This window comes from Puccinia triticina, chromosome 4A (assembly GCF_026914185.1).
Source record: "Puccinia triticina chromosome 4A, complete sequence".
In the NCBI taxonomy this organism is placed as follows: domain Eukaryota; kingdom Fungi; phylum Basidiomycota; class Pucciniomycetes; order Pucciniales; family Pucciniaceae; genus Puccinia; species Puccinia triticina.
Window position 1 is genome coordinate 877,200 of NC_070561.1, and position 11,503 is coordinate 888,702.

The window sequence follows — 11,503 nt, forward strand, 5'->3', positions numbered from 1 at the left end:
CTTGGCCGCCATCTCCACCAAATTTCTAGAACCCCTGGGGGTTGCATTAAATCTGGCCCTTGAACCATGTCAAATCCAATTTTCAACCAAGTTTTTCCTGGGCAGTAAATGATACAATATAATATTGCAAATATTGAAACTAAATTGTGTTATGTACCAGCTAAAAGCCAAACAGAAAAATTGTCCATAAAATATTCTAACTGGGACAGCTTGCCCCCAGAAAAGCTTATCAAGTATGAACCATCAACAGCCACCAATACATCTGCATCAGTGAGGGCCAAGGGCCCAAGAAGTTTTCAAAAACCACCCTCATTATCATATTAAGCTCTACAATCTCCCAGTTTTCTGGAGGAGAATTCCCATGTCTCATCACCCGGAAATATGCATGTTTTTGGCCCCAAGTGTGGCCCATCAATGTGGCTGTGCACAGCAGGAATCACAGTGGAATTGGGTAAATGGAGGGGATGGAGGAATTCCCATCATTCTGGAACTCAGATTTGTCCATATTTTTCAGGGAAAACTAGGCTAGATTGTCCCAAACCTGAGAAAAACAGCAAAATTGGGTGGAAAGATGGATTGGGATCTGCCAAGCTGCTGGATTTTTGGACTCTAGCCATCCTTTCTCTGACCTCTGCCTCATTTCTTCATGTCCCCCATCTCATCTGAAAACTTCCCTTGATCTCTTTTTATCTCACACTTATGCAAGCTCAACCCTTATGGGCAGCTTGTTTTATCCTGATAATGTGCACTTTTCTTACTACCTTTTAGACATTGATTCCTGGTTAGATTGTGTTGTCCACTTTCATCTATAACTGTTGTTCTCTGGTATGTGCATGCTCTGCTTGTAAAAGTTCTGATTTCCTGTGATACTTTTTCTCTGAGATTCCATTCGGACTCTATTCATTTCTTTTTACAATCATTTTATCTCAAACCCAGCTTGATCACATGAACATAGCCTACATGTAGTAGCCTAGTACATCGAATCAAACCCCATTGGTTCTTTCTCCAGTTTCTCCATGCCCTAACCTGAGCTGCATCCGGTGAGATTGTAACCATTACTGCCCCATCCTCAAGCTTCATCATCATTTATCTTGTTTTTTTTTTCTGGTACCAGAAGTCAGAATCTCAACACAAGCCAAATATATCAATTAACTAGGGGGTTTCAAAGTTGGCTAGATCCGACTTGCATGCACTTTTTCAAGTTGGTGTTCAAGTTCATTCTTGAACACTGATTTGCAAAAGTGCATGCAAGTCACATTGTAATACACCCCCCAAACCTGCTTGAATGTTTTTTTTGAATTTTGGTGTTGAGGAAAAGCCTTGACAACCAACTTGCAAAAGTACATGCAAGTCATGCATGGCCAACTTTGAATCCCCCTACTATATTGAAAGATAAATCCACATTGAAATGTGAGTGCTGCTGCATATCTGGCTTCAAACTTAACACCAGTGCCTCCTCAGGGGAGCTTAGCAACTTCCAAAAGAGGAACTTGCCTCTAATGTGGCATGTCTGGCCCTACAGACTTGAGCCAAATGGCAGGGAAGAATGCACACACCCTTATTTCTTCCAATAACTCCCTGTAAACTTCTGATTCTCACTGTGAATCTTGCACAGTTGAAATCGGAAGCTTCTTGGCTTGTTTTCCCTTGCTTCAAACTGCTGTGTCCACCTAACTTAATTAATTCCAAAGGTGTAGATGTTTTGCCACTGGAGAGACTTATATGGTATCTAATATCAGTGATTTAAGACTGAGAGTAATGGTCAAAAACACCATGCCCCACAAATGTTTCTATAGCGCCGCAACCTCCCATGAATCCACCAATATTTTTTGACAATCTGAAAGCTGTACATGTTTTCTAATTTTTGACACACTTAAATCAACATAGGTCGTCTGCTTTTCTCAGTATACCATCATGAAGATGGTGGACTGCAAAAGCCAGCCCTAAGCTCCTTAAAACAGTGCCTTGAGTGCAAATCCATAACTTGCCTCAAGAAAAACAAATGGCAAGTATCCAGGACTGACATCAAGCAATGTTGAATTCTACTCCACTTTCTCATTTCCTATCCAGATTAATTGTTGATTATCATCATATGTATTACAACGGTGGGTTGCTACTTTACGCTACAATAATCAGGGCTGTAGAGTAAAGTAGTGACCTGCGCTTATCATTTTTGCAGTTATTGTTAACGCTAGCGTGTGGATAACCACATCACGGTTATTGTAACCAGCCTCTTTTGTACAGCAGTCACTAGTAAAATAATGTTTTATTGCGCAAAGTAACACATTACTGAGCAAAGTAACACATTACTGAGCAAAGTAACACATTTTTTAAGCAATGAAAGGCCTGTTGAGGTTTCTGTTTCATGTTTTCTCTGTTTTTTCTCTGCTTCCAACCTTTCACACATCTTTCATTCTTCTGTGACATTGTTGTAAGTAGTCACCTAGCTCAACGGGCATACGTGGAAGGCCTTTTCCTCATCCTTCCATGCCGTACTTGTCATCACTCGTCCGTTGAGCTAGAGCTAGATTCATTGCAAGAAGGCCATATTAGCTATAAAATGGCCCTGTATTGCTCAATGTATTGCTCAAAATCTGCTGCTCTGCACACAGATATTGTAGCAATGTTGAAAAAAAAAAGACTCCTGTGATGCAATATCAATATCACACCATATTACATCATGGCTACTGGTCAGGTTAGCATAGAGGGACCAAAAATTGCTACAATACTGTTACTTTGTCAATAAACGTAAAGTAGCAACCCGCGGTTGTATGTATGCACATAGATATTTTCACCTTTTTGACACTGGTTCAACAGATCTGAGACCGTCAAAGAGGTGCAGGATGCTGGTGGGAACATGCATTTGGGCCTGTTCACTTCAAATTCCATGGGAGCCCATTCAAAAAACAGTCATGCCTTGACTGTTTTAGGCCTTGTTTGGAGCCAATATAACTGTGCAACACAATGTGGATTGTTGTGACATCTGATCAAGTTTTGGCGGGCCTGATCAGATGTCATAGGATATCAGGCAAAAAAAAAAAACATATATTGACCAGAGTATATTGGCTCCAAACAAGGCCCTAGCCACCATGAGGGGTTTTTTTACCACATCCAGCTTGTATCTTGGGCATGGGAAGGAGAAAAATGCACACAAAGGTGGCAGGAGATAGTCAGGCTTCTGATGAGTCTAAGTGTAAATGTAGAGGGTGATTACACAAAGACAACACCATGCAGGGACCTTATCATAAAAAAGTAACAATGATTAGCATTTCTCTCAGGCAAATTTCACCGCCCCGCTGGCAAGAAATGTTCTGCAAACGGTGTGGTGGATTTCTGTAACCATTGAGACCCGCAAGCTCAGCAAATTTGATTTTTTTACGAGCTCAAAGACAAAAAAGTGGATTGGACCAGTAATGAGGACTTCCCTTGCAATCTGGGACCCCTGCAGATGTTGCTTTAGACCCACAAAGTCTAGACTTCTGCAGGGAAATCTAGCTTTTTGGGCTCTAGATCACTTCGGGGAGGCCCGCAGATCTCGACGGGAAGTCATCCATGGTGTCAGTTGGGAAAAAAGACAGAATGAAAGCTGAGATTGCAAGCTACAAATCTGTCTACTCAGTTTTTTTGATTGATGTGTGGAATCATTTTAAAATTCGCGCCTCCACAGAGAAACCAGTCAAGCTTCATCCGGCTTACACTACAGCGCTTGCGAGTTTCAGAAACCTCCCAACTCCCGAGCCAAATTGGCCAGTAGAGACAATGATCAAAGCCTCAAGTGTAGTACTGCTGGTGAGAAATCCTTGCGTTGCGACACAAAAAAATGAACGTGCAGTACCTCTGGTATATGTTTTCCTGTTAACAGGTCCTCACAACAACGGCAACGACTTGCAGCGCGAGTACATGATGAGACACAAGCCGGGCTCTTCCAGGCCTCGAAGACGCCATGGGATGGATTTCAGGGCAGGAGAAGAGAGCAGCAAATGGAGTGGCAGTAGTAGCACAGAAAAGAGTACACGAGATAGCTAGTACAACGAGACGAAACGATGAACAGGAGGAGGGGTGTGGACGAGGGCGAGGAGGGAAAGGAATAAAAACCGGATCAAGTTGCATGTGTGTGCTGGGACAACGGCTTCGATATATCCATCAATTTTACAAGGGAGGGGGAGAGAGTCAGGGATGACCGCGGGCTCAGATTCGGAAGTCCGCAGCGGTGAGTGCACGGGGTACGGTGGCGTTGTTGTACGCGAGGTAGTTGCAAGTTTGGCCGGGTAATTTCTGTGGAGAGACGGATTGGGTCGGTTCAGTCAAAGACGTGAGGTGGCAGAGGTAAAGAGAATACGGATGTAGGCTTACAGAAAGGACACCTGAAGTCGACATCTTGATCATCGCTTTCTTCAACATCCGAGTAGAGAGGGCCTGCGGGGCATCCTTGGGCTGGGTCGAGCCACTGTAGCCGACGGCTTCCTTGAATTTACCGAACGCAAGTTGGCCTTGGGACGAGACCGAGTTCCAGGAGAAGTATTGTCCCAGATCGTAAGCCTCTCCGTTGGACGCAACAAACTCATCCTGCTCGTCTTCGTAAACCCCGAGCGAGGCAAGGTCCAATTTTTCAGGGTAAATGGAGAGGAAGTACGCAGCAAGACCCGCAATGTGGGGGCTAGCCATCGAGGTTCCGGAGATCGTGTTGACGCTCTTGCTGCCGGTGTTCCAGATCGACTTGATGTTGAGACCGGGAGCGAAGATGTCGACACACTTGCCGTGGTTACTGAAATAGGCTCGCTCGTCTTGGATGGTTGAGGCTCCGACGGTGATCGGCTTTTTGGCAGCAGCGGGAGAAAAGGTACAGGCATCTCGATTGTCGTTACCAGCGGCAACAGCGAAGTGGAGGCCAGTGTCAACAGCACTGTGGAGGGATTCAAATCAGTTGCAGCCCGGCGAGAGCGACAAGACAAGAGGGGGGGGGGGGGACGTACGCATTAACAGCTTGGTCGAGCGAAGGTGAGTTTCCTCCTCCGAGAGACATGTTGGCAACACTGCCTTTGTGCTTGGAGTCTTTCTTGGCTGCTTCATCGCGGGCTTTGGTTGCCGCAGCTTCGGCAGCCCATACGACACCGGCAACCACATCGGACATCGTACCAGAACCTAGGTAGGTGTGATGAAGTGGGTGAGACAAGACCAGCTGGCGTACTACGGACGTCCGATTCACTTACCACCTGCACCCAAAACCTTGACGGCGATGATAGTAGCGTTCTTGGCTACTCCGTAAGTTCGGGAAGCGATCGTTCCAGCGACGTGACTACCGTGGCCATTCAAGTCTTTGTCTGGGTCATCGGGGATGGTTTTGCCCCATTTGGCTCGGCCTTCCAGCTCTTCGTGCTCGATATTCACACCACTGGATGCAGAGCGTGTGAGCGTAGCTGAAAGACAGGACAGCAAACAGACAGCGGACGACTGACGTGTCAATGACGTAGGCATCGACCCCCAAGCCGGCAGGATCTTCAAAGGGATAGACGTTGAAGGTGCTGAATTTGAGCTTGTGACGGTGGGAGATACGGGCCAGACCCCATGGGGCGCCGTATTCGACATCGATCGGCTCCGAGGTGGGGTGAGAGGGCTTCTCGGCCACGGGGATCGTGGAAGGATTCTCATACTGATCGTTGATCCAGACCCGACTATCGCGCTCGATGTAGTCGACCTCGGGGAATGAGCGGATGATCGAGATAAGTGCCTCAGGGACATGGATGGAATATCCTTTGAAGGAGGTCATTCCACTGCCGGAAGATAATCGGAATGTGATAAGCGCATTAGCGAAGCTGTTCCGACGATGGGAAAGACAGGAGCACAGGGGAGGGGAGGATCGATTTACTCATAGTGGTGCTTGATGCCCGAGAACAGGTCCGCGGGTCCATAGGATTCGGATTGGAGACGCTGTTGTTGGTCTTGCTTCCACAGTTGGTGGACCTTGCTCTTGTGTTGGAGGGAGCGGTCGTCGTGGGTTCCCTTCTTGAAGACGACGACGTAGCTGTCTTTGATCAGATAGTCTGAGGGGGAGCGGCCGCCTTGGATGGAGAGATGGGAGAGAGGGCCTCCGACTGGCGGGGCGGTTGGGGTGATGAGGGGAGCGAGATGGCTGTCGGGGTCATCATTGAAGGGGACGGCGAGGGCCGAGCCCGCCAAGGCGGAGGCGATGAAGCCAAGCATGGATGGACGATGCATCCTGGGTGGCTGTGTGCGGGGGGGAGGGGGATTGTCTGGATGGATGGATGGATGGATGGAGGGGGGAATGGGGATGGATGAGGAGGGAAGCAGGCGCAGAGGATGCTGGTTTATATGCGCGCGGGCCGAGGGGGGCTGCTGGCGGATGGCGTGATCAAATTCAAAAGCCATGCCCGAAACAGAGCGCGATAAGGCCTACACCCCACACTGCGGGGGGCAAAACCCCACACTGGGGAGTACAAAACCCCACCGGCTGGACTGGACATGTGCATATGTAGAAAAACTCACCCGCATAGCAACATATTTTCTCACCAATTGAATACATACTCAAACAAATGTATGTACATAAACGGGCCGGTGAGAAACCGACGACACTGCACAATTGCTTGTCACCACTCTCTTCATGCAAAGAGCCCAGCTTGGGACTGGATGGGTACATAAACCTGTCTGCAGGCTGACTGCACGGTAAGGCCCATGGGAAATAACATTCACCAGAGCCATCGAAGGTCCGCTCATCCAATTCCAGCCCCTTTTTGCAAAAGTGTATGGCACACAGCTTTCTCAGTGTTTTGTCAAGGATTATGATTTGGTCTATTGGAACTGTCTCAAGCTCAAGCAATGTAGCCTTTTAATCCTCTTATTATTTCAAACAATGATTACCATTGGCATTTTTAATCGATTGGTCTACTTTTTAGAGGGTTAGCAGGTAGTAGTTTTATCATACTTGGTACAGCCTCAGTACATTCTAGTGTTTCTGTTTTTCTTTTATGAATGAGGACCATGTCATGATGCATTATCAGAGGTAAAAAAATGTATTCTCATCTCAATTCTCACCAAACCAAGTTTGAAGGAACTTCCTTTGGAGAGGGTTGAATTTCCAAGGGCAAGACTCGAAGAATGAATCCCAGTCTGTCAAAGTAGAAGCCATTCCATGGATGTTTGCTCTTGCGTTGGGATCGTGAATGACTTCAATTGAGTGTTGGCTGCGCGCAGTTTTTCGAGTGCCTCAATGTCATGTAGAGGGATTCCCTGGTCGTGGAATAAAACTTGGTCTTCTCGGTAGAAGTCGATAACATTTTCATCAGTCCTTCCTGCCTTCTCCTCTTGGCCTTCAATTGATTTAATGTATCTCTTTTTGTTTTCTGTACACAAGTCATTCAACCTTTCAAGGTATTCCGGAAAGGTTTTGATCAACCAGGCCCGATCAGCCGATTCAAACCAAGGAACGTACCAGTACGTTTCGCAGTTGAACAATCTGAGAACTCGCTCAAAATCAGCCAAGACCTTGTTGTCTGTAGAGTCTCCAAAGCTTTTCGGCTGTCCCAGGCCGAGGTACCGAATCAGGCAACACACATTCAATAGATTGACTCCGTTACTTTTTTCTGCACTTTGAAGGTCTTCCTTGACAACTAATGGCAACTCAGTCTGGGGTTGGAAGTCCAACTTCAAGTCAAACCACTGGTGGGATAAAACTGCAAAGTTGAATCTCCTCCTGAACTCAAAAGGACCAAGAATCGTCATCATCAAGCTCCCAGCGTCATGTTTAGGCTTCCCTAAACTACTTTTGAAAATCCCTGGATTCTTCGTCCACAGCTCAAAATAATTGAGTAAATCTGGGAATTCTTTGTCCAACTCAAAGTTTCGCTCAAGAGATTTCAAAAATTGGTTCACTCGGCGTTTGTGGCCCATATCAGCTAATGCCTTGCTGATCAGCTTCCAATTCTCAATTGCTGTCTTTTGTATGATCTGATTGGTCAGGGTCGTCAGTCTCCTGTGTAGTTCATATTTGCTGAGCCTGGAGGAGAGAATTGGTTCAATTTGAAAAAATATTTCTGGATTTGAGTTCCAAATTAACTGCAGCTTCCTATACATTGTATCGTCCATCCTTGAAAGAGGCAGATGATTTTGGCGATTGGTAGTTCGCAAATGGGGCTCCAAAATTTCAAGTACCTTTCTCAAGTTTTGTTTATACGCAGAACTTGTGTCAATCCCTTTTGTTTTTGCCTCCATTTTCATATTTTGAACACTTTCTCGCATCAACATGGCACAATCTTGTGTATGGATGGCATGAGCCCATAATGGTTTGATGACCTTTGGAAATATCTCGCCATCTCGGTCTGTTTCTCTAGGGTTGAAGGCAGCCTTGGTTCTTGAAGTATAGAAACTCCTCATGCGCGAAATAATAGCCTCTTCGGCTAAATCGAATAGTTTGGAGACCTCTGCGATAAGTTGATCTTTCTGAGACGCTGGAGCCATTTTAACCGTTGGTTGCACCTTGACAACCTCGTGAATTTTGCTTTGCAAAACGCCAGACTTCCCTGGAGAATGGTCATCGGCTAAAAACGCTGTTTTTTCACCACACGTGGTTAAAGTAGGTGAATTCACAATGGATTGAGGGGCCATGCTGATTGTACTATAGAAATAGAATTGAGACGTCTAGTTAGCAAATAAAACCGGTATACAAACCTAGAACGAGCACCTGCCTTTGTCGCCTTTCTGAATCATCCGGAACCCACGAAGGAACACTTTCCTGATCTCTCCTATCTATCTGACTTGCCGCAGGGGCTATGATCCTGGTTGTTCTCTGCTTCCTCTGATTTTTTTCAAGCTCCTGTGTTGAATTTTCAACTTCGGATGGTTCTTGATACCTAAAGTAAATCACATGACGTTGGTTTCTTTGGTCTATGAGATTCATGCGGAAATGCGGAAGGAGTTCTTTGAACTGACAGTATCTCTGCCTCACGTTTAACACCATCAGCTTCCCATTTGTCTTCTCTCTTGCTCATCGAGCCATCGTTGCTCAAGTGACTGTGTTCTCCATCACACGCTAGACTTGGTTCTGAGCTGATCCAAGAACATCGGTCGGATTTGCTGAAGTCATGCTCCCCGTTACTAATATAACCTTGCCTTCGTAAATTGGGAAGGCTTTCTTCGCAATCACAATAATATCGCGAACTGGGAACTTCTTCAGCCGGCTTGGTCACGAGAGTGACCAGGGCAGCAGGACTAATCAAGTTTAAAAAATGGGCAACTGCCTGCTTGCAAAGATGCCAGCGAACATTTATTTATATCTCTTGTGAGGTGCAAGGGGCGGTCAAAATGGACATGTAAAATGAAATGCAGGATTGGGCCTTTCGGGTTGGACAAAGGATTCAGCCAGGCCGAGTCACGAGGCACGTGAAGGTTACCGGGGTATGTTACTATGTAGTCCGATTTGTTCCCCTGCACCACATGAGACAAAAACCCAACAAACCTACTCGAAAATCTGTTTCGATCAGCAAGTGTTTATCATTCTTACCGGGCGAGGAAACCCGTTCATAAAGCTTGAGCAAGCCGGGCATTGGTCCTCAAAAAATAAAAATGTTTTGCCTACGATCAAACGTTCAACACGACGTAAGCTCAAAAGTTGTATGGATGTGTCATCATGACAACATCAAACTCTCCAAAATTGTATGAATTAGAAGAAATACACCCAAAAGCCACAGCAGCTGTTGAGTCTTGGATTTGCCACAAGTTTTACCTATTCCTCAAGCTCAACACGAGGTTTGAGTGTGGAACAAGTCAAATTGGTGTTCAAGCTAAGCGCTTTGTGCGGAGAGTTATGCAGAGTTGCTGTGCTGTAGATCGTCTGGTTTGTACAGTTGGACGCAGGCTGACGCAGGGAATCATTGAAGTGTTTTGTGTCTAACTTAACACAAGTCCCCCTGGTGGGAGCTGGCCGCGAAGCGGCCCCTCCCGCAGGGAGGGACACCAGGAAAAATCAGTAGTCACTAGATGACAACTGACATGACACCTGCTCCAGCTGGCTATCCAGCCTCTAGTGCAATTTTCACGAGCTGATCCTCAGCTTTGTCCCAGGCACAGCTGCCTCCAGTCTTGGCGCAGGACAAGCCACTGCTCAGCCTTTGCCTGAGCAAGAACGGGCATTGATAAATGCACACCTGTCCTCCGGGGGCACGCCCACGACCAAGCCTTTGCCTGAGCAAGAACGGGCATTGATAAATGCACACCTGTCCTCCGGGGGCACGCCCACGACCATGCCCTTCGAACAGGGCGTGTGGGACCGCGCACCCTTTATCAAGGGCGTGCACGCCCCCACATAGGCGTGCACAAGCGTGCACCGTGCCTGCTCGCCGAGAGCCCCTCGGTGGGTTGGCGCAAGTACATATACCTGCTCGCCGAGAGCCCCTCGGCGGGTATGGTGTATGTATCCCTGCTCGCCGACAAGGATAACTCTCGGCGAGCAGGTATACAAACACCTGCCCGCCGAGCCTGCTCACCGAGAGCCCCTCGGCGGGCAGGTGCATGTACACCTGCTCCAGGCATACAGATCCCACCTCGCCGAGAGCCTCTCGGCGAGCAGACCTGCCCGCCGAGCCTGCTCACCGAGAGCCCCTCGGCGGGCAGGTGCATGTATACCTGCTCGCGCAGAGAAATCCTCGGCGAGCAGGCATACAGATCCCACCTCGCCGAGAGCCTCTCGGCGAGCAGGTATACATACACCTGCCCACCGAGCCTGCTCACCGAGAGCCCCTCGGCGGGCAGGTGCATTTATACCTGCTCGCCGAGAGAAATCCTCGGCGAGCAGGCATACATATCCCACCTCGCCAAGAGCCTCTCGGCGAGCAGGTATAGTTGAACCTGCCCGCCGAGGGGCTCTTGGCGAGAAGGTATACTTGAACCTGCCCGCCGAGGGGCTCTTGGCGAGCAGGCTCGGCGGGCAGGTGTTTGTATACCTGCTCGCCGAGAGTTATCCTTCTCGGCGAGCAGGCAAGGCTCTCGGCGAGCGGGGATATGTATGCCTGCTCGCCGAGAGGTGTATGCCTGCTCGCCGAGGATTTCTCTCGGCGACCAGGTATACATGCACCTGCCCGCCGAGCCTGCTCACCAAGAGCCTCTCCGCGGGCAGGTGCAAGTATACCTGCTCGCCGAGAGGCTCTTGGCGAGGTGGGATATGTATGCCTGCTCGCCGAGGATTTCTCTCGGCGAGCAGGTATAAATGCACCTGCCCGCCGAGGGGCTCTCGGTGAGCAGGCTCGGTGGGCAGGTGTATGTATACCTGCTCGCCGAGAGGCTCTCGGCGAGGTGGGATCTGTATGCCTGCTCGCCGAGGATTTCTCTGCGCGAGCAGGTATACATGCACCTGCCCGCCGAGGGGCTCTCGGTGAGCAGGCTCGGCGGGTAGGTGTTTGTATACCTGCTCGCCGAGAGTTATCCTTCTCGGCGAGCAGGCAAGGCTCTCGGCGAGCAGGTGCATGTATACCTGCTCTCCGAGAGGCTCTCGGCG

General features: G+C 48.3%; 2 protein-coding genes across 2 annotated transcripts; both read right to left on the reverse strand.

Annotated features, from left to right (window-relative positions):
* Positions 1 to 4,188: 4,188 nt before the first annotated feature.
* On the reverse strand, positions 4,189 to 6,216 carry PtA15_4A101 (uncharacterized protein; the record flags this gene model as incomplete). Its single annotated transcript, XM_053167951.1, has 6 exons — positions 4,189 to 4,275; positions 4,354 to 4,903; positions 4,974 to 5,142; positions 5,211 to 5,392; positions 5,457 to 5,771; positions 5,867 to 6,216. 6 exons carry the CDS (start codon positions 6,214 to 6,216, stop codon positions 4,189 to 4,191), a joined length of 1,653 nt encoding a protein of 550 aa, XP_053019208.1.
* Positions 6,217 to 7,128: 912 nt separating this feature from the next.
* On the reverse strand, positions 7,129 to 9,535 carry PtA15_4A102 (uncharacterized protein; the record flags this gene model as incomplete). The annotated part of the gene is made up of 4 exons (XM_053167952.1): positions 7,129 to 8,629; positions 8,733 to 8,864; positions 8,944 to 9,222; positions 9,528 to 9,535. The coding sequence occupies 4 exons, from the start codon at positions 9,533 to 9,535 to the stop codon at positions 7,129 to 7,131; spliced, it is 1,920 nt and encodes a 639-aa protein (XP_053019209.1).
* Positions 9,536 to 11,503: the final 1,968 nt, after the last annotated feature.